General features: G+C 30.6%; 1 protein-coding gene across 1 annotated transcript in view; it reads right to left on the reverse strand.

Moving 5' to 3' along the window:
* Positions 1–22,689, reverse strand: part of LOC101899897 (proteoglycan 4) — a 32,121-nt gene extending 9,432 nt beyond the window's left edge. Inside the window, exons 1-3 of the mRNA XM_059129670.1 lie at positions 22,629–22,689; positions 2,579–2,960; positions 2,229–2,513 (exon numbers count right to left, since the gene is read on the reverse strand). Coding sequence (XP_058985653.1) covers positions 2,229–2,513; positions 2,579–2,633 — 340 coding nt within the window. The 5' untranslated portion in view covers positions 2,634–2,960; positions 22,629–22,689. The remainder of the gene's footprint in view (positions 1–2,228; positions 2,514–2,578; positions 2,961–22,628) is intronic.
* Between the last annotated feature and the right edge of the window lie 1,654 nt (positions 22,690–24,343).

Consider the following 24,343-nt stretch of genomic DNA (forward strand, 5'->3'; position numbering starts at 1 on the left):
GCTATATCCAAATCTCATCCGATCTCGATAAATTTTTGTCACAGGTATTTCTGGGCTGTATCTGATACCTGGTTCGAAATATAATTTTTTTCCTAAATATTTTCAATTTGGCGCCCAACGTTGGGCTGAATTAAGGATTTGTTTTTGTTAAATTTAAAATATGGCGCCCAAGCTATATCCAAACCTTATCCGATCTCGATAAATTTTTGACACAGGTATTTCCGAGCTGTATTTGATATCTGCTACCAAATATCGTTCTTTTTTCCTAAATATTTTCAATTTGGCGCCCAACGTTGGGCTGAATTAGAAGGATTTTTTTTTTGTTAAATTAAAAATATGGCACCCAAGCTATTTCCAAACCTTATCCGATCTCGATAAATTTTTGACAGAGGTATTTCTAGACTGTATCTGATATCTGCTACCAAATATCTATTTTTTTCCTAAATATTTTCAATTTGGCGCCCAACGTTGGGCTGAATTAAGGACTTTTTTTTGTTAAATTAAAAATATGGCGCCCAAGCTATATTCAAATCTCATCCGATCTCGATAAATTTTTGACACAGGTATTTCTGGACTGTATCTGATACCTGAAACCAAATATCATTTTTTTTTCCTGAATATTTTCAATTTGGCGCCCAACTTTGGGCTGAATTAAGGATTTTTTTTGTTAAATTAAAAATATGGCGCCCAAGCTATATCCAAATCTCATCCGATCTCGATAAATTTTTGACAGAGCAATTTCTGGACTGTATCTGATATCCGCTACCAAATACCATTTTTTCCTGAATATTTTCAATTTGGCGCCCAACGTTGGGCTGAATTAAGGATTTTTTTTTGTTAAATTAAAAATATGGCGCCCAAGCTATATCCAAACCTTATCCGATCTCGATAAATTGTTGACAGAGGTATTTCTGGACTGTATCTGATACCTGAAACCAAATATCATTTTTTTTTCCTGAATATTTTCAATTTGGCGCCCAACGTTGGGCTGAATTAAGGATTTTTTTTTTGTTAAATTAAAAATATGGCGCCCAAGCTATATTCAAACCTTATCCGATCTCGATAAATTTTTGACACAGGTATTTCTGGACTGTATCTGATACCTGAAACCAATTATCATTTTTTTCCTGAATATTTTCAATTTGGCGCCCAACGTTGGGCTGAATTAGAAGGATTTTTTTTTTGTTAAATTAAAAATATGGCACCCAAGCTATTTCCAAACCTTATCCGATCTCGATAAATTTTTGACAGAGGTATTTCTAGACTGTATCTGATATCTGCTACCAAATATCTATTTTTTTCCTAAATATTTTCAATTTGGCGCCCAACGTTGGGCTGAATTAAGGACTTTTTTTTGTTAAATTAAAAATATGGCGCCCAAGCTATATTCAAATCTCATCCGATCTCGATAAATTTTTGACACAGGTATTTCTGGACTGTATCTGATACCTGAAACCAAATATCATTTTTTTTTCCTGAATATTTTCAATTTGGCGCCCAACTTTGGGCTGAATTAAGGATTTTTTTTGTTAAATTAAAAATATGGCGCCCAAGCTATATCCAAATCTCATCCGATCTCGATAAATTTTTGACAGAGCAATTTCTGGACTGTATCTGATATCCGCTACCAAATACCATTTTTTCCTGAATATTTTCAATTTGGCGCCCAACGTTGGGCTGAATTAAGGATTTTTTTTGTTAAATTAAAAATATGGCGCCCAAGCTATATCCAAACCTTTTCCGATCTCGATAAATTTTTTACAGAGCTGTATTTGATATCTGGTAACAAATATAATTTTTTCCTAAATATTTTCAATTTGGCGCCCAATGTTGGGCTGAATTAAGGATTTTTTTTGTTAAATTTAAAATATGGCGCCCAAGCTATATCCAAATGTGCTCCGATCTCGATAAATTTTTGACAGAGGTATTTCTGGACCTGAAACCAAATATCATTTTTTTTTCCTAAATATTTTCAATTTGGCGCCCAACGTTGGGCTGAAATAAGGATTTTTTTCGTTAAATTTAAAATATGGCGCCCAAGCTATATCCAAATCTCATCCGATCTCGATAATTTTTTGACCGAGCAATTTCTGGGCTGTATCTGATATCTGCTACCAAATATCGTTTTTTTTTCCTGAATATTTGCAATTTGGCGCCCAACGTTGGGCTAAATTAAGGTTTTTTTTTTGTTAAATTAAAAATATGGCGCCCAAACGCCCGCCACTTACCTGGATTACGAAATTCATATTTCTGCGGATCCAGCAATTTATTGTCGCACACCAAATCCAGTAGTTTACTCAGCGGTACCCGGGCGCCCAATCGCGTCACATACAGCTGATCTTTGGGCAGTAGGACGGTTATGCGAAACGTTTGCTCGAACGGAGCATTTGTGGTGGCAGCTGGCAATGGTGTTATCCGATTATATTCCAGTTGACTAGTTTCGTTGATGTTTGTGCTGGAGATGGATAGATTTGTGCTGGATTTGGAGAGTTTGCCATTGGACATGGATTTGTCTGGAAGAGAGAGAGGGGGGGGGGAGGTTAAAACAGGTTATTTTTGCCATAATTCAGCTACTTACCCTTGTTTTTGCGTCCCAACCAACGGTTGAGGGTGGAAAAGCCGGATTTACTCATGTTTTCGTTACAATTTTCGCCGGCTGAGGGTGGGAGGAAAAGAAATCTTAAATTGAGGCCTAGGAGCCTGTGTAGGCTTTGTGCGGTTCGTTGTGTTTTTTGTTCCAAAAAAAAAATCGTTGCTTCTTCTGAGAGTTCCGTTTACATTGCCTTTTCCCCTCTTCAGATTGGTTGCAACATTTTGTAAAAAGTTGTGCGAAAATTCCGTTCCTTTAGTTAAAAATTTTTAGTTTTTTTGGTAAGGCCTTGTCCAGATAATGGCTTGATTATTCAGACACCGCTTTCCGTTTCACTCGTTCAACTCAACTAAATAAATTTTGCAGATTTCTGTAAAGATAAACGGAGGTAGAAAAGCATGAAGTTATAAAAGAAGAAACAGAAAAAACTAATCTTATCTGGAGAATCGAGGCAAATAAATGCCCCGGAGATGATAAGCAGACTATAACATCGTCATCGTCCATATTATCTGGAACAAGAATTATTTTGCGTTTTTTTTTTAATTTTTTTTCAATTTTTTTTTATTTGCCATCAAAAGAAGTGACAGTTTTTTGAAGGAGTTTTCAAAGAATTCTTGGATTAATTTCAGGAATCGGGTTGTGCAAACATTTTGGCATGGGAGACATGTGAAAGCGAAAATTTATGGCTCAAATCAAGAGAATTTTGGAACAAAAATATTTGGTAGGCAAAGGTTATCGTGCAGGCATCCGATGACTGCTTGTGTGCAGGAAAACATAAACATGAGGTCATAACTAATTCCCTGTGGCAATGAAATTTCAATTTCAAATATTTGCTGCAAAGTAGTCGCATAAACCAATAATGGCGCCCAAGAAGGGTCTACAGGGTGAGATAAAGAAAAAAAACTGCAACAAAGTCGAACGCCATAATTTTTACATTTTTTTTTCAAATTGGATCCTGCGTCCTGATGGATTTTTCAAATAAATTTTTATCAAGGACCAGCAGACCCATAAAACTTGGATTTTTTAAATAATTTTTTTGAAGGACCAGCAGACCCATAAACATGGATTTTTCAAATATTTTTTTTCAAGAACCATTAGACCCATAAATGTGGATTTTTTAAATATTTTTTCAAGGATCAGCAGACCCATAAACGTGGATTTTTTTTAATATTTTTTTGAAGGACCAGCAGACCCTTATCTTGGATTTTTTAAATAATTTTTTTAAAGGGCCAGAAGACCCATAAACGTGGATTTTTTAAATAAATTTATTCAAGGACCAAAAGACCCTTAAACGTGGATTTTTTAAATAAATTTATTCAAGGACCAAAAGACCCTTAAACGTGGATTTTTTAAATAAATTTTACCAAGGACCAGCAGACCAGTAAATGTGGATTTTTTAAATAAATTTATTCAAGGACCAAAAGACCCTTAAACGTGGATTTTTTAAATAAATTTATTCAAGGACCAAAAGACCCTTAAACGTGGATTTTTTAAATAAATTTATTCAAGGACCAAAAGACCCTTAAACGTGGATTTTTTAAATAAATTTATTCAAGGACCAAAAGACCCTTAAACGTGGATTTTTTAAATAAATTTATTCAAGGACCAAAAGACCCTTAAACGTGGATTTTTTAAATAAATTTATTCAAGGACCAAAAGACCCTTAAACGTGGATTTTTTAAATATTTTTTTTTCCAAGGACCAGCAGACCCATAAACGTGGATTTTTTAAATAATTTTTTTCAAGGACCAGCAGACCCATAAACACGGATTTTTAAATAAATGTTTATCAAGGACCAGCAGACCCATAAAACTTGGATTTTTAAAATAATTTTGTTGAAGGACCAAAAGACCCTAAAACGTGGATTTTTTAAATAAATTTATTCAATGACCAAAAGACCCTTAAACGTGGATTTTTTAAATAAATTTATTCAAGGACCAAAAGACCCTTAAACGTGGATTTTTTAAAAAAAATTATTCAAGGTCCAAAAGACCCTTAAACGTGGATTTTTTAAATAAATTTATCCAAGGACCAAAAGACCCTTAAACGTGGATTTTTTAAATAAATTTATTCAAGGACCAAAAGACCCTTAAACGTGGATTTTTTAAATAAATTTATTCAAGGACCAAAAGACCCTTAAACGTGGATTTTTTAAATAAATTTATTCAAGGACCAAAAGACCCTTAAACGTGGATTTTTTAAATAAATTTATTCAAGGACCAAAAGACCCTTAAACGTGGATTTTTTAAATAAATTTATTCAAGGACCAAAAGACCCTTAAACGTGGATTTTTTAAATAAATTTATTCAAGGACCAAAAGACCCTTAAACGTGGATTTTTAAATAAATTTATTCAAGGACCAAAAGACCCTTAAACGTGGATTTTTTAAATAAATTTATTCAAGGACCAAAAGACCCTTAAACGTGGATTTTTTAAATAAATTTATTCAAGGACCAAAAGACCCTTAAACGTGGATTTTTTAAATAAATTTATTCAAGGACCAAAAGACCCTTAAACGTGGATTTTTTAAATAAATTTATTCAAGGACCAAAAGACCCTTAAACGTGGATTTTTTAAATAAATTTATTCAAGGACCAAAAGACCCTTAAACGTGGATTTTTAAATAAATTTATTCAAGGACCAAAAGACCCTTAAATGTGGATTTTTTAAATAAATTTATTCAAGGACCAAAAGACCCTTAAACGTGGATTTTTTAAATAAATTTATTCAAGGACCAAAAGACCCTTAAACGTGGATTTTTTAAATAAATTTATTCAAGGACCAAAAGACCCTTAAACGTGGATTTTTTAAATAAATTTATCCAAGGACCAAAAGACCCTTAAACGTGGATTTTTTAAATAAATTTATTCAAGGACCAAAAGACCCTTAAACGTGGATTTTTTAAATAAATTTATTCAAGGATCAAAAGACCCTTAAACGTGGATTTTTTAAATAAATTTATTCAAGGACCAAAAGACCCTTAAACGTGGATTTTTTAAATAAATTTATTCAAGGACCAAAAGATCCTTAAACGTGGATTTTTTAACTAAATTTATTCAAGGACCAAAAGATCCTTAAACGTGGATTTTTTAAATAAATTTATTCAAGGACCAGAAGACCCTTAAACGTGGATTTTTTAAATAAATTTATTCAAGGACCAGAAGACCCTTAAACGTGGATTTTTTAAATAAATTTATTCAAGGACCAAAAGACCCTTAAACGTGGATTTTTTAAATAAATTTATTCAAGGACCAAAAGACCCTTAAACGTGGATTTTTTAAATAAATTTTTTCAAGGACCAAAAGACCCTTAAACGTGGATTTTTTAAATAAATTTATTCAAGGACCAAACAATATGTTTTTCTTTTTTTTATTATTTTTTTTAAGATTCCATCAATTTTTGACCCGAAAATTAAATTTCATTGTTTGTGATTTTTCTATACAGTTAAAAATATTTTTCTATTTTTTTTTTAATAATTCTTTTATTATTTTTTTAAGTTTCTATCAATTTTTGACCTAAAATTAAGTACTGCCGCCCTGTTGTTGGGCGCCATATTTATTATTTCTTAATAATTTTTGTTTGTGATTTTTCTAACGTTCCCTGACTTCATCTCCTCCCCAGTATTTTTTTTTGACTCTGTGGTTATCATCGATAATTGTTTTTTATTGTTATTTAATGACTGTATTTATGTTTTCACATTCGTTGCTATCTTAACTTTGATATGAAATATAAACAGAGAAGACAAAAAAATAATAATAATAAAAAAAATAAATAAATGACATGTACAAATTTAGTCACGTCCAGTTCGCTGCTGACAATTTTTTTTGTTGTTGGTTGTCTCTTTAGACGACTACTGTCAATCACTGAGATATTTAGCAGTGACTACTTTTAGTCATCGTCATCATCATCATACTTTGGCAGTCAATTTAATAATAAAATTTTGATAATTGTTAGGAATGTGGAATTCCTTTTGGGGTTTTTGGTTTATGATTGACATGAAAGATATGAAGAAAAAAATAATAATAAGCCATAAAAAAATTTAAAAAATTAAAAAAAAATATTTTTATTTTTATAGCGTTTGAATTGACACATATTTTCCTTTCATTATGACGTCATAAAAATTAGTTTTCTTTTTCAATTTCTTTTTTGTAATTTCTGTAACGATTGGGGATGGCTTCTTAGATATTTAATCCACCTTGGGATTATGGTATTGAAAACTTAAGCTTCTTATAGAAAATCCTTGATATGATTTGGGTGCAAAGAATACTTCGATAAAAATCGGCTTTACCCTGGATGACATCATTTATTTGAACGCTGGTATTTTCTCATCTCCCAAGGTAAAAACGTAACATTGAAACCTAAAACCAACTTTAAATTAAATTGAATAATGGCAAATATGAATGTGAATAAGACGAACATCCCGTAAAAACTAAATTCCAATTTGCCTCCCTTATTTGCCGCATTAAAACCTCCAGTGGCGCCCAACGTGGGGCTGAACAAAAATCATTACAAACTTAATATGGATGTGGATAGGCACAAAATTTTTAGGGTATTCGAAAAAAAGGAAATGAGAATAAAACGAAAATTCCGAAAAACAAAACAAAATTCCAATTTACCCCCTTAATTTGTCTCATTAAAACCCCCAGTGGCGCCCAACGTGGGGCTGAACGAAAATCTTTGCAAAATTAATATGGATGTGGATGAGCACAACATTTTTGGGGTATCCGAAAAATCGATATTTGAAACGGAATATTTCAAAATATATGTTCTATACAAAAACTCAAGTGGCGCCCAATGAGGGGATTGAATTGCTGTGATATGTGAATTTTTAAGAAAGCAAAAAAAACTATTTTGTTTTTGAAAACTTGACTTTTGGACATATTTTTTTTGACTCTGAACAATTTTTATTTAACATGTGGTGCAAAATCCCTAGTGGCGCCCAATGTGGGTTGGAATTGATGTAATGACTAAGTGTCCATTTTTGGAAAGCATATATTTTGGTTTTGACAAAAAGGACTGTTTTTTTTAGAAAAAGATGTGAGGTTGACTGCTGAACTGAACCTTCATCAGAAAACCAAAAAAAAAAAAAAAAAATAATAAAAAAATAATAATTTTTGATAAAAATTTAAGCACTTTCTGGGAGAGGTACCAGAAGTGAACCAATAAATTCCAAATTCACATCAGTTCTCGGTTTGAGAAAAACATTGAGATATACCAGGTTTAAAAAGAATTGCTGACGTGTTCCGCAAATTATGAGAGCTATAAGTATTGAAAATTGTAACCCTTTGTGGGGGAGGTGTTGGTCGATATATTCCACCTTTACAGCAGAACTTGTGCTAGTAAAAATAAGGGAGATGTGTGAAATTTGAAGGGAATCGGATGCTTGTTCCGAATTTTATGAGCGTTTTGGTTATTTAAAATTGTAAAGTATTCAACATTGTAACCCTTTGTGGGGGAGGGGTGGGCCACAGCAGATCTTGTGCTAGAAAAAATAGGGAGATGTGTGACATTTGAAGGGAATCGGATGCTTGTTCCGAATTCTATTATCGTTTTGGTTATTTAAAATTGTAAAGTATTGAAAATTGTAACCCTTTGTGGGCGAGGGGTTGGTCGATATATCCCACCTTCACGGCAGAACTTGTACTAGTAAAAACTGTGAGATATGTGAAATTTAAAGAGAATCGAATGTTTGTTCCGAATTTTGTGAGCAATTTGGTTATTTCAAAATTGTAACCCCTTTGTGGGGGAGGTACCATATGGAGTGGATCCATATATTCCATCTCCCCGCCAGATCTTGTGTTGATAGAAATATTTGGATGTGCGATCGTTGAGGAGAATAGGGTGTTTCGATCGCATTTTTATGAGCATTTTGGCTTTTCAAAATTTTGACCCTTTTGTGGGGGAGGTACCAGGAGTGGAAGACCGATTTGTACCACCTTCACACCAAATCTTGCGTTAGTAGAAAGAATCGAATATTTATTTCAAATATTATGAGCATTTTGGTTTTTCTAAAATTTGAACTTATTTTTTGGGGGAGGTATCAGAAGGAGTACAGCGATACCTACCATCTTTACACTAGATTTTGTGTTGATAGAAACACTTAATAGACCTTTCCAAAACATAAGGTACTTCGAATACGAAATATGAAACAATTCCGGTGAATAATGCCGCTAAAATCATCAAAATACGGAATATCGAGAGGTACCGTTATATTGGGGCTATACGAAGACGTGGATCTCCACAAACAATTTTCTGTCACAGGCTGTAGTTGCCATTTCGAACTTCAAATACGAAATATGAAACAATTCCGGTGAATAATGTCCTTAAAAACATAAAAATACCGAATATAGGGAGATACCATTATATGAGGGCTATATGAAGACCTGGAGACGCATAGGCAATTTTCTGTCACAGGCTGTAGTTGCCATTTCGAACTTCAAATACCAAGTTTGAAACAATTCCGGTGAATAATGTCGCTAAAATCGTCAAAATACCGAATATCGGAGGGGCCCGTTGTATGGGGGCTATAGGAAGACGTGGACCTGCACAGACAATTTTCTGTCTTGGTCTGTAGTATCCTTTTCGAACTTCAAATACCAAATTTGAAACAATTTCTGTGAATATTGTACATAAAACCATCAAAATACCGAATATCGGAGGGACCCGTTGTATGGGGGCTATACGAAGACCTGGACCTGCATAGACAATTTTCTGTCATAGGCTGTAGTACCTATTATGAACTAAAAATACCAAATTTGAAACAACTCCGGTTAATAATGCCGCTAAAATCATCAAAATACCGAATATCGGGGGTACCCTTATATTGAGGCTATACTAAGACGTGGACCTGCACCGACAATTTTTTGTCTTGGTCTGTAGTATCCTTTTCGAACTTCAAATACCAAATTTGAAACAATTCCGTTGAATAATATCTTAAACGTGGATTTTTTAAATAAATTTATTCAAGGACCAAAAGACCCTTAAACGTGGATTTTTTAAATAAATTTATTCAAGGACCAAAAGACCCTTAAACGTGGATTTTTTAAATAAATTTATTCAAGGACCAAAAGACCCTTAAACGTGGATTTTTTAAATAAATTTATTCAAGGACCAAAAGACCCTTAAACGTGGATTTTTTAAATAAATTTATTCAAGGACCAAAAGACCCTTAAACGTGGATTTTTTAAATAAATTTATTCAAGGACCAAAAGACCCTTAAACGTGGATTTTTTAAATATTTTTTTTTTCCAAGGACCAGCAGACCCATAAACGTGGATTTTTTAAATAATTTTTTTCAAGGACCAGCAGACCCATAAACACGGATTTTTAAATAAATGTTTATCAAGGACCAGCAGACCCATAAAACTTGGATTTTTAAAATAATTTTGTTGAAGGACCAAAAGACCCTAAAACGTGGATTTTTTAAATAAATTTATTCAATGACCAAAAGACCCTTAAACGTGGATTTTTTAAATAAATTTATTCAAGGACCAAAAGACCCTTAAACGTGGATTTTTTAAAAAAAATTATTCAAGGTCCAAAAGACCCTTAAACGTGGATTTTTTAAATAAATTTATCCAAGGACCAAAAGACCCTTAAACGTGGATTTTTTAAATAAATTTATTCAAGGACCAAAAGACCCTTAAACGTGGATTTTTTAAATAAATTTATTCAAGGACCAAAAGACCCTTAAACGTGGATTTTTTAAATAAATTTATTCAAGGACCAAAAGACCCTTAAACGTGGATTTTTTAAATAAATTTATTCAAGGACCAAAAGACCCTTAAACGTGGATTTTTTAAATAAATTTATTCAAGGACCAAAAGACCCTTAAACGTTTATTTTTTAAATAAATTTATTCAAGGACCAAAAGACCCTTAAACGTGGATTTTTTAAATAAATTTATTCAAGGACCAAAAGACCCTTAAACGTGGATTTTTTAAATAAATTTATTCAAGGACCAAAAGACCCTTAAACGTGGATTTTTTAAATAAATTTATTCAAGGACCAAAAGACCCTTAAACGTGGATTTTTTAAATAAATTTATTCAAGGACCAAAAGACCCTTAAACGTGGATTTTTTAAATAAATTTATTCAAGGACCAAAAGACCCTTAAACGTGGATTTTTTAAATAAATTTATTCAAGGACCAAAAGACCCTTAAACGTGGATTTTTTAAATAAATTTATTCAAGGACCAAAAGACCCTTAAACGTGGATTTTTTAAATAAATTTATTCAAGGACCAAAAGACCCTTAAACGTGGATTTTTTAAATAAATTTATTCAAGGACCAAAAGACCCTTAAACGTGGATTTTTTAAATAAATTTATTCAAGGACCAAAAGACCCTTAAATGTGGATTTTTTAAATAAATTTATTCAAGGACCAAAAGACCCTTAAACGTGGATTTTTTAAATAAATTTATTCAAGGACCAAAAGACCCTTAAACGTGGATTTTTTAAATAAATTTATTCAAGGACCAAAAGACCCTTAAACGTGGATTTTTTAAATAAATTTATCCAAGGACCAAAAGACCCTTAAACGTGGATTTTTTAAATAAATTTATTCAAGGACCAAAAGACCCTTAAACGTGGATTTTTTAAATAAATTTATTCAAGGATCAAAAGACCCTTAAACGTGGATTTTTTAAATAAATTTATTCAAGGACCAAAAGACCCTTAAACGTGGATTTTTTAAATAAATTTATTCAAGGACCAAAAGATCCTTAAACGTGGATTTTTTAACTAAATTTATTCAAGGACCAAAAGATCCTTAAACGTGGATTTTTTAAATAAATTTATTCAAGGACCAGAAGACCCTTAAACGTGGATTTTTTAAATAAATTTATTCAAGGACCAGAAGACCCTTAAACGTGGATTTTTTAAATAAATTTATTCAAGGACCAAAAGACCCTTAAACGTGGATTTTTTAAATAAATTTATTCAAGGACCAAAAGACCCTTAAACGTGGATTTTTTAAATAAATTTTTTCAAGGACCAAAAGACCCTTAAACGTGGATTTTTTAAATAAATTTATTCAAGGACCAAACAATATGTTTTTCTTTTTTTTATTATTTTTTTTTAAGATTCCATCAATTTTTGACCCGAAAATTAAATTTCATTGTTTGTGATTTTTCTATACAGTTAAAAATATTTTTCTATTTTTTTTTTTAATAATTCTTTTATTATTTTTTTAAGTTTCTATCAATTTTTGACCTAAAATTAAGTACTGCCGCCCTGTTGTTGGGCGCCATATTATTATTTCTTAATAATTTTTGTTTGTGATTTTTCTAACGTTCCCTGACTTCATCTCCTCCCCAGTATTTTTTTTTGACTCTGTGGTTATCATCGATAATTGTTTTTTATTGTTATTTAATGACTGTATTTATGTTTTCACATTCGTTGCTATCTTAACTTTGATATGAAATATAAACAGAGAAGACAAAAAAATAATAATAATAAAAAAAATAAATAAATGACATGTACAAATTTAGTCACGTCCAGTTCGCTGCTGACAATTTTTTTTGTTGTTGGTTGTCTCTTTAGACGACTACTGTCAATCACTGAGATATTTAGCAGTGACTACTTTTAGTCATCGTCATCATCATCATACTTTGGCAGTCAATTTAATAATAAAATTTTGATAATTGTTAGGAATGTGGAATTCCTTTTGGGGTTTTTGGTTTATGATTGACATGAAAGATATGAAGAAAAAAATAATAATAAGCCATAAAAAAATTTAAAAAATTAAAAAAAAATATTTTTATTTTTATAGCGTTTGAATTGACACATATTTTCCTTTCATTATGACGTCATAAAAATTAGTTTTCTTTTTCAATTTCTTTTTTGTAATTTCTGTAACGATTGGGGATGGCTTCTTAGATATTTAATCCACCTTGGGATTATGGTATTGAAAACTTAAGCTTCTTATAGAAAATCCTTGATATGATTTGGGTGCAAAGAATACTTCGATAAAAATCGGCTTTACCCTGGATGACATCATTTATTTGAACGCTGGTATTTTCTCATCTCCCAAGGTAAAAACGTAACATTGAAACCTAAAACCAACTTTAAATTAAATTGAATAATGGCAAATATGAATGTGAATAAGACGAACATCCCGTAAAAACTAAATTCCAATTTGCCTCCCTTATTTGCCGCATTAAAACCTCCAGTGGCGCCCAACGTGGGGCTGAACAAAAATCATTACAAACTTAATATGGATGTGGATAGGCACAAAATTTTTAGGGTATTCGAAAAAAAGGAAATGAGAATAAAACGAAAATTCCGAAAAACAAAACAAAATTCCAATTTACCCCCTTAATTTGTCTCATTAAAACCCCCAGTGGCGCCCAACGTGGGGCTGAACGAAAATCTTTGCAAAATTAATATGGATGTGGATGAGCACAACATTTTTGGGGTATCCGAAAAATCGATATTTGAAACGGAATATTTCAAAATATATGTTCTATACAAAAACTCAAGTGGCGCCCAATGAGGGGATTGAATTGCTGTGATATGTGAATTTTTAAGAAAGCAAAAAAAACTATTTTGTTTTTGAAAACTTGACTTTTGGACATATTTTTTTTGACTCTGAACAATTTTTATTTAACATGTGGTGCAAAATCCCTAGTGGCGCCCAATGTGGGTTGGAATTGATGTAATGACTAAGTGTCCATTTTTGGAAAGCATATATTTTGGTTTTGACAAAAAGGACTGTTTTTTTTAGAAAAAGATGTGAGGTTGACTGCTGAACTGAACCTTCATCAGAAAACCAAAAAAAAAAAAAAAAATAATAAAAAAATAATAATTTTTGATAAAAATTTAAGCACTTTCTGGGAGAGGTACCAGAAGTGAACCAATAAATTCCAAATTCACATCAGTTCTCGGTTTGAGAAAAACATTGAGATATACCAGGTTTAAAAAGAATTGCTGACGTGTTCCGCAAATTATGAGAGCTATAAGTATTGAAAATTGTAACCCTTTGTGGGGGAGGTGTTGGTCGATATATTCCACCTTTACAGCAGAACTTGTGCTAGTAAAAATAAGGGAGATGTGTGAAATTTGAAGGGAATCGGATGCTTGTTCCGAATTTTATGAGCGTTTTGGTTATTTAAAATTGTAAAGTATTCAACATTGTAACCCTTTGTGGGGGAGGGGTGGGCCACAGCAGATCTTGTGCTAGAAAAAATAGGGAGATGTGTGACATTTGAAGGGAATCGGATGCTTGTTCCGAATTCTATTATCGTTTTGGTTATTTAAAATTGTAAAGTATTGAAAATTGTAACCCTTTGTGGGCGAGGGGTTGGTCGATATATCCCACCTTCACGGCAGAACTTGTACTAGTAAAAACTGTGAGATATGTGAAATTTAAAGAGAATCGAATGTTTGTTCCGAATTTTGTGAGCAATTTGGTTATTTCAAAATTGTAACCCCTTTGTGGGGGAGGTACCATATGGAGTGGATCCATATATTCCATCTCCCCGCCAGATCTTGTGTTGATAGAAATATTTGGATGTGCGATCGTTGAGGAGAATAGGGTGTTTCGATCGCATTTTTATGAGCATTTTGGCTTTTCAAAATTTTGACCCTTTTGTGGGGGAGGTACCAGGAGTGGAAGACCGATTTGTACCACCTTCACACCAAATCTTGCGTTAGTAGAAAGAATCGAATATTTATTTCAAATATTATGAGCATTTTGGTTTTTCTAAAATTTGAACTTATTTTTTGGGGGAGGTATCAGAAGGAGTACAGCGATACCTACCATCTTTACACTAGATTTTGTGTTGATAGAAACACTTAATAGACCTTTCCAAAACATAAGGTACTTCGAATACGAAATATGAAACAATTCCGGTGAATAATGCCGCTAAAATCATCAAAATACGGAATATCGAGAGGTACCGTTATATTGGGGCTATACGAAGACGTGGATCTCCACAAACAATTTTCTGTCACAGGCTGTAGTTGCCATTTCGAACTTCAAATACGAAATATGAAACAATTCCGGTGAATAATGTCCTTAAAAACATAAAAATACCGAATATAGGGAGATACCATTATATGAGGGCTATATGAAGACCTGGAGACGCATAGGCAATTTTCTGTCACAGGCTGTAGTTGCCATTTCGAACTTCAAATACCAAGTTTGAAACAATTCCGGTGAATAATGTCGCTAAAATCGTCAAAATACCGAATATCGGAGGGGCCCGTTGTATGGGGGCTATAGGAAGACGTGGACCTGCACAGACAATTTTCTGTCTTGGTCTGTAGTATCCTTTTCGAACTTCAAATACCAAATTTGAAACAATTTCTGTGAATATTGTACATAAAACCATCAAAATACCGAATATCGGAGGGACCCGTTGTATGGGGGCTATACGAAGACCTGGACCTGCATAGACAATTTTCTGTCATAGGCTGTAGTACCTATTATGAACTAAAAATACCAAATTTGAAACAACTCCGGTTAATAATGCCGCTAAAATCATCAAAATACCGAATATCGGGGGTACCCTTATATTGAGGCTATACTAAGACGTGGACCTGCACCGACAATTTTTTGTCTTGGTCTGTAGTATCCTTTTCGAACTTCAAATACCAAATTTGAAACAATTCCGTTGAATAATGCCGTTAAAATCATCGAAATACCGAAAATCGAGAGGTACCGTTATATGGGGGCTATACGAAGACCTGGATCTGCATAGACAATTTTTTGTCGTAGGTTGTAGTACCAATTATGTGTATCAAATACGAAATTTCAAACAATTTCTGTGAATATTGTACCTAAAATCGTCAAAAAACCGAATATCGGTAGGTAACGTTATATGGGGGCTATACGAAGACCTAGACCTGCATAGACAATTTCCTGTCTTAGGCTGCAGTTTTCATTACGAACTAAAATTATTATTATTATTACTAAAATTATTAAAATACTGAATATCGGGAGGTACCGCTGTATGGGGGCTATACGAAGACGTGGACCTGCACAGACAATTTTCTGTCTTAGGCTGTAGTATCCATTATGAACTTCAAATACCTAATTTGAAACCATTCCGGTGAATAATGTCGCTAAAATCATCAAAATAACGAATATCGGGTGGTACAGTTATATGGTGGCTATACCAAAACATGGACCTACATGGCCCATTTTCAATACCAAAAGTCCTACAGACGTAGTATACATTTGAGTAAAATTTTATCAATCTACTTCATTTCGTTCGGAGGCTAGAGTGATTTCCACAGACGGACGGACATCGCTAAGGCGACATAGAATTTTATGCTGATCAAGTATATATATACTTTAAAAAAATATTTTTTCAAAATAATACAAGACATGGATTTTTTTAAAAAATATTTTTCAAATTATTACAAGATGTGTTTTTTTTTAAAAATGTTTTTTCAAAATATTACAAGACGTGGATTTTTAAAAATATATTTTTTCAAAATATTACAAGACGTGGATTTTTTAAAAATATATTTTTTCAAATTATTACAATACGTGGATTTTTTTAAAAAAAATATGTTTTCAAAATAATACAAGATGTGGATTTTTTTAAAAAAATATGTTTTCAAAATAATACAAGACGTGGATTTTTTTAAAGAATATTTTTTCAAATTATTATTATTATTATTACTTTATGGGATCTAAAATGTATGTTTCGAGGTGTTGCAAACAAAATGACAAACTTAATATACCCACCATACTATGTAGGGTGAAGGGTATAAAAAGCTAAGCAAATTTTGGCCACAGACCTACAGCAGCCCTAAAGTATGCAGCATACATCACATAAACTCCATGCGAATCATATGATTGATGGAAAAAATCGCATAAAAATAGACACACATTTAATTGAAATTTCATTGAGATTCGTCATGATTCGTTGTGATTATTTTTGCGTGTTTCATATTCCAGGGATTTGTCATAGGCGACTGTTTAATCGATACAGGTACTTGTCGGTAAAAAAATACAAAAACAAAATTTTCTTGTTGTTGGTGTTGTTCTGATTATTGTACAAATATACGACACTCGAGTGTGACATGTATTTGACGTTGATACAAAAAAAAAAAAAATAAATAAATTAATAAAAAAAAAAAACAACAAAAACCCAAATGCAAACACTTCAAATGTGGAATTAATTGCACTTTTCCACTCAATACTACGGTTACGACCCACATTTGCTGGAGTATGGTTATGAAATTCTATTTTTATTTTGACCAATATTTTTTTATTTTATTTTTTTTTTTTTGAATTACTTTAGAATTTTCCCACCTTCCTCTCTTTTGTCACTTTTCCAAAATTCCCATCAAAAAAGTCAATGAATTTAGAATATTTCGTTTTTTCCTTTGGCATGGATAATGTTTTACGAAATCACGTTTATTTCAATCAATTGCCGATTTTTTTTTCTAACCGTAATGAGCGTTTTAGCCCTAAGCACTAACCGTATGAAACTGGCCAAAAAAAAAAAAAAACAACAACACCTTAGCCGCAGAGAGAGAGAGAGTAGCTCGTTTAGAACTTTACCTAGTCAAATAGAATGGCAAATAAGGCATTAGCTTTCTTCTCAAGCAGGAGCTGGGAGAGGGGAGAGGGGGGAAGAAATTGAACAAACAAACAGCAAAGAGCTTTGCTTCGTACGTGCAAAGAGAGCTTTTATTTATTGAATTTGTCAATGAAGTGCGGTGTAAGGTAATCACAATACTCCTCTCTCCCGCTCTCACTCTCACTCCCCAACAGTAAATTACTCTTCTCCACACACAAAAGTGAAGATGTTGATTATTATCAACACCGTCGCCGCCACCGTCACCACCAACACAGTGCCTGACATTCCAATAACATGCGAAATAACTGAGTAATTAATTTTATTCAAGCAATAACAATGGCAAAACGACAGCAACAACAACAACAATGACGAGAGCAACACCAACAAACGCAGTAACAAATATCTACCAAATTTATCAGATGATTCTCGATCGATAGAAAAACAGAAAAAATTATCAGCAACAACAACAACAACACAGGGAGTTCGTTTGTTGCATTCGTCAGTGCATGACATGGTGAGACAGTGTTTTGCATGGGCCAAATATAACCAATTCACAATAGCAAATTACATGTTTAAAGAGTGATGCATACTTTTAGGCAAGTATTCAGCCCCCATACAAGGGAAATCCTCGATATTCGGTACTTTGATGATTTTAGCGTCATTATTCACCCGCATTGTTTCAAATTTGGTTTTTAAAGTTTGTAATGAATACTTCAGCCTTAGACAGAAAATTGTCTGTGCAGGTCCACGTCTTCGTATAGCCCCCATATAACGGTACCTCCCCATATTCGGTATTTTGATGATTTTAGCGTCATTATTCACCGGAATTGTTTCAAATTTGGAGGTTGAAGTTCGTAATGGATGCTACAGCCTAAGACAGAAAATTGTCTGTGCAGGTTCATGTCTTCGTATAGCCCCCGTATAACGGTATCTCTCAATATTCGGTATTTTGATGATTTTAAAGACACTATTTACCGGAATTGTATTCGAAGTTCGTAATGGATACTACAGCATAATACAGAAAATGGGCAATGTAGGTCCACGTCTTCGTATAGCCCCCATATAATGGTACCTCCCGATATTCGGTATTTTGATTATTTTAGCGACATTATTCAGCGAAATTGCTTCAAATTTGGCAATTGAAGTTCGTAATGGATACTACAGCATAAGACAGAAAATGGGCAAGGTAGGTCCACGTCTTCTTATAGCCCCGATATAGCGGTTCCTCCCGATATTCGGTATTTTGCTGATTTCAGAGACATTATTCACAGGAATTGTTTCGAATTTGGTATTTAAAGTTCGTAATGAATACTTCATCCTATGACAGAAAATCGTCTGTGCAGGTCCACGTCTTCGTATAGCCCCCATATAACGGATCACCCCGATATTCGGTATTTTGATGATTTAAGCGACATTATTCATCGGAATTGCTTCAAATTTGGTAATTGAAGTTCGTAATGGATACTGCAGCCTATGACAGAAAATTGTCTGTGCAGGTTCACGTTTTGGTATAGCCCCCATATAATAGTACCTCTCTTTATTCGTTACTTTGATAATTTTGATGTTGCACGGCTACATTCGGTATTTTTAAGATTTTAATAGAATTTTTAACGGATTTAATTTTTTTTTTGAAAATTTCCAAATTCGTTCCAAATGTTGGAGGGTATTCTAATTTCGACCCGGCGAACTTACAGATTTTTTTCTAGTTATACCCTCATATGCCATATAGCTGGCTAAAGAGATCCGTTTTTTAGGTATGAATTATTGAATATTTTAAAATGACCATAACTTCTTAAATACTGAGTTTTCGGCGTTTTGGAGAAGGAAGCAAGATAGACCCATAGTTATTTTTGAGGATATCCATAGAATCACTTTCTGAGTCGATTTAGGCATGGCAGTCATTTATTATCTGATTGAGATGAAAAAAATATTTATTTGGCCCAAGGTCGAACCCTATTGAAATTGATGAGAATCGGTTTAAATTTAGATATAGCTCCCATATATATCTCCAACCAATTTCAGGTTATTTGTGCACCAAATGGCCAATATCAATCCAAATGACTTGAATTTTGGCACATTCAACCGAATTCGCTCTAGAAATAAGTACTTCAAATTTGGTGAAAATTGGTTCAGATATAGCTATAGCTCCCATATATATGCTTCATCCGATTGGGTGTTCACATTCGTAATATGCACTCCACAAGAATGATATTTAGTATCAGATATAGCCCAGAAATACCTCTGCCAAATTTTATCAAGGTCGGTTCAAATTTGGATATAGCTCCCATACCGATTTCGGGTTAATTGCACCAAATAGCCAATACCAGTCCAAATTACTTGAATTTTGGCATATCCGACCAATTTTAGTCTAGAAGCAAGTTCATCAATTTTGGTGAAAATCGGAAAATCCCATAACGGCTGATCCCAGTATTTTAAAGTACCACAAGGAAAATCTGCGTATGCCGGTGATAAGGCTATTCGTTTTCTTTTTTTTTTTTTTGAAAATCATACTTAAAGGGTACGAAAAGTATTAAAAATTTAATATTTTTTTTTTGGACAAACGGAATGAGCTAGAATTCTGGAATTTGCAATGAGAGTCATTGAGTGCGGGATATATTTTTGGAAATTCAAATTTTGAGATAAAACGTAGATTGTTTAAAAAATATTTTTAAAATATTTGATGGCGTAGATTTTTTAAAAAGTGGTATTAAAAAATCAAAATATTGCAACGTGACGTGGATTTTTTTAAAAAATATTACATGATAATTTTAAATGTCCAAGATTTTTTAAAAATATATTATTTTTCATAAGTTTAGAAGTACTGGATTTTTTAAAAAATATTTTTTCACCATATTACAAGACGTGATGTTTTTAAAAAAAAAAAATGTATAATATTAAAAGGCGTGGATTTTTTTTTTTTAAATATTTTTTAATAATTTTAGAAGTCCTGGATTTTTTAAAAAATATTTTTTCACAAGTATTACAAGACGGGGATTTTTTAAAAAATAATTTTTGATAATTTTAAATGCCCAAGATTTTTTAAAAATATATTATTTTTCATAAGTTTAGAAGTCCTGGATTTTTTAAAAAAATATTTTTTCACACTATTACAAGACGTGGATTTTTTAAAAATATATTTTTTCAAAATATTACAAGACGTGGATTTTTTAAAAATATATTATTTTTCATAAGTTTAGAAGTCCTGGATTTTTTAAAAAAATATTTTTTCACAATATTACAAGGAGTGGATTTTTTAAAAAATATATTTTTTCAAAATATTACAAGACGTGGATTTTTTAAAAATATATTTTTTCAAAATATTACAAGACGTGGATTTTTTTTAAAATATATTTTTTCAAAATATTACAAGACGTGGATTTTTTTAAAGAATATTTTTTCAAAATATTACAAGATGTAGATTTTTTAAAAAAAATATTTTTTCAAAATATTACAAGATGTGAATTTTTTAAAAAAATATTTTTTCAAAATATTACAAGACGTGAATTTTTTTTAATTTTTTTTCGAAATATTACAAGAAGTGGATTTTTTAAAAAAATATTTTTTCAAAATATTACAAGACGTGGCTTTTTTTTTTAAATATTTTTTCAATAAATTAGATGGCGTGGTTTTTTTTAATTTTTTTTCGAAATATTACAAGAAGTGGATTTTTTAAAAAAATATTTTTTCAAAATATTACAAGACGTGGATTTTTTTTTTAAATATTTTTTCAATAAATTAGATGGCGTGGTTTTTTTAGAATTATTTTTTCAAAATATTACAAGACGTGGATTTTTTCAAAATATTACAAGACGTGGATTTTTTAAAATATATTTTTTCAAAATATTACAAGACGTGGATTTTTTAAAAATAGATTTTTTCAAAATTATAAGGCGTGGTTTTTTTAAATTATTTTTTTAAAATTACAAAGCGTATATTTTTTTATAAATATTTTTTTAAAATTATTACAAGGCGTTGTTTTTTTTTAAATTATTTTTTCAAAATATTACAAGACGTGCATTTTTAATAAATATTTTTTTTTTAAATTATTACAAGGCGTGTTTTTTTAGAATTATGTTTTCAAAATATTACAAGACGTGAATTTTTTAATTTTTTTTTTTCGAAATTTTACAAGAAGTGTATTTTTTTAAAAAAATATTTTTTCAAAATATTACAAGACGTGGATTTTTTTAAATATTTTCTCAACAAATTGATGGCGTGAATTTTTTTTTTAAATAATTTTTTAAAAATATTTTTTCACAATATTAAAAAAAAACAAAAACAAAAAAATATTTTTTTTCGAAATATTACAATACGTAGATTTTTTTAAAAAATATTTTGTTCGAAATTTTGTATGTCCTGTATTTTTTTACAAATATTTTTTCAAAATATTAGAAAGCCTACATTTTTTTAAAATTATATTTTTTAAAAATGTTAGGTTTTTAAAAAAATATTTTTTAAAAATATCAAATGGCGTGGATTTTATTAAAAAAATATTTTTTTTTTATAAATATTAAATGGCGTGGATAAAAACAGTATTTATTCAAAATATTAGAAAACGTGGATTGTTTAAAAAATATTTGTTCAAAATATGAGAAGTTTCAAAATTTTTTCCAAAATTTTAGTAACCGCGAAATTTTTTAAAAATTATTTTTTATTTATTTTTTTTTTTTAATTAAACCTGACTTCAAATTTTTCTGTTGCACTCCAATCTTAGGTAGGGCTTCCTCTCTTTTAATGTTTTGGCACTTTCCCTCAATAGATAAATGACTTCTTTGATGGTCTTAATTAAATCACGGGCTTAGTACTTAATAGTACTATATTTGGTACAATTTGGTACTGGGTTTGAAATCTAGGGAATGTTGAACTATTGTTTCGCTCATTATAACTAGTTTTGGACCTTTTCGAACCAATTTTCTAAGAATGCAAATCCAATATTTATAATTCCAATATTTATATTAATATACATTTCACGTTTCTTATAAATTCTACCATAAAAAAACAAGATTCAAAAATTTTGTGAACGGAATAATATTTTTTTTTTAAATTTTGTATTTTTTTGGCATTGGAAATATTACTCACAAAAATAAAATAAAAAAATAATTATTTTGTTTGTAATAAATATTTGAAGGTTAAGGTTATTACACTTAACGAATTTTTTAATATTTATTTTTTAATAAAATAATAAAATTTATTTAAAGAAAAAACCCACACAATTCAATACCGTAAAGATGGATGACATAACTCTGATACCTCAGGGACAGTTACTACATTTTTTAGGATTTTTAAACGTGCTCCTGACGTGTCTTGCTGCTATTTTACTCTAAAGTAGTAGCTGAGCAATTTTGGTAGCACGTTTTTAACATAACAGCCCATTGATCATGAAAATAAAAATTATTGATAATTGTTTATATTTTTTTGCTGATGTAATACCTATAATTTTCTACAAATATTTTTAGAAAAATACCTTTAAGCGATAAAAATATATTTTTTAAAATTACCTTTCATTCATTACAAAGCGAATATTATTCCGTTACATTAAAAACTTGAAATTTGCAAAATCTGAAAATAGAAAAATGAAAAAATATTATATTAAATATTTGTTTGACAAAATAAAAAATTTAAAAATAAAAAAATATAAAAAAAATCAAAAAAATTTTAAACAATGCGATTTTTTCTAAATAGAAACGCGATTTTTTCTATATAGGAAAAATCTGCAGCAACAGATTTTTTTCTACACAGAAAAAAAACTTCACCAACTCAATTTTTTCTATATAGAAACAAGTAAAAAAGCTGTAATTTCGGACGGGCCGATCTTTCAATACCCTCCACCATTTGGAACGAATTTGGTAAATTTCAAAAAAAAAAAATCCGTGAAAAATTCTGTTAAGAATCTTAAAAATACCGAATGTAGCCGTTATATTAGGGTCTAAACGACAACCAATGCAAATTTTTTCTATAGAAAAAAGTTCGATCAATGAACGAATTTTTTCTATAGAAAAAAAAATCGACCAATGAACGAATTTTTTCTATAGAAAAAAAAAATCGACCAATGAACGAATTTTTTCTATAGAAAAAAAAAATCGACCAATGAACGAATTTTTTCTATAGAAAAAAAAAAATCGACCAATGAACGAATTTTTTCTATAGAAAAAAAAATCGACCAATGAACGAATTTTTTCTATAGAAAAAAAATCGACCAATGAACGAATTTTTTCTATAGAAAAAAATTCGACCAATGAACGAATTTTTTCTATAGAAAAAAATTCGACCAATGAACGAATTTTTTCTGTAGAAAAAAATTTCACCAATGAATATTTTTTCTATAGAAAAAAATTTCAGCAATGAATATTTTTTCTATAGAAAAAAATTTCACCAATGAATATTTTTTCTATAGAAAAAAATTTCACCAATGAATATTTTTTCTATAGAAAAAAATTTCACCAATGAATTTTTTTTTCTATAGAAAAAAAAATTCACCAATGCAGATTTTTTTCTATAGAAAAAAAAATTCACCAATGCAGTTTTTTTTCTGTAGAAAAAAAAAATTCACCAATGCAGATTTTTTTCTATAGAAAAAAAATTCACCAATTAATATTTTTTCTATAGAAAAAAAATTCACCAATGCAGATTTTTTTTCTATAGAAAAAAATTCACCAATGCAGATTTTTTTCTATAGAAAAAAAAATTCACCAATGCAGATTTTTTTTCTATAGAAAAAAAATTCACCAATGCAGATTTTTTTTCTATAGAAAAAAGTTTGACCAATGCAAATATTTTTCTATAGAAAAAAGTTTGACCAATGCAAATTTTTTTCTATAGAAAAAAGTTTGACCAATGCAAATTTTTTTCTATAGAAAAAAGTTTGACCAATGCAAATTTTTTTCTATAGAAAAAGTTTGACCAATGCAAATTTTTTTCTATAGAAAAAGTTTGACCAATGCAAATATTTTTCTATAGAAAAAAGTTTGACCAATGCAAATTTTTTCTATAGAAAAAAGTTTGACCAATGCAAATTTTTTTCTATAGAAAAAAGTTTGACCAATGCAAATTTTTTCTATAGAAAAGTTGACCAATGCAAATTTTTTTCTATAGAAAAAAGTTTGACCAATGCAAATTTTTTTCTATAGAAAAAAGTTTGACCAATGCAAATATTTTTCTATAGAAAAAGTTTGACCAATGCAAATTTTTTCTATAGAAAAAAGTTTGACCAATG

The sequence above is a fragment of the Musca domestica genome, unplaced genomic scaffold (assembly GCF_030504385.1).
Source record: "Musca domestica strain aabys unplaced genomic scaffold, Musca_domestica.polishedcontigs.V.1.1 649, whole genome shotgun sequence".
Lineage (NCBI taxonomy): Eukaryota > Metazoa > Arthropoda > Insecta > Diptera > Muscidae > Musca > Musca domestica.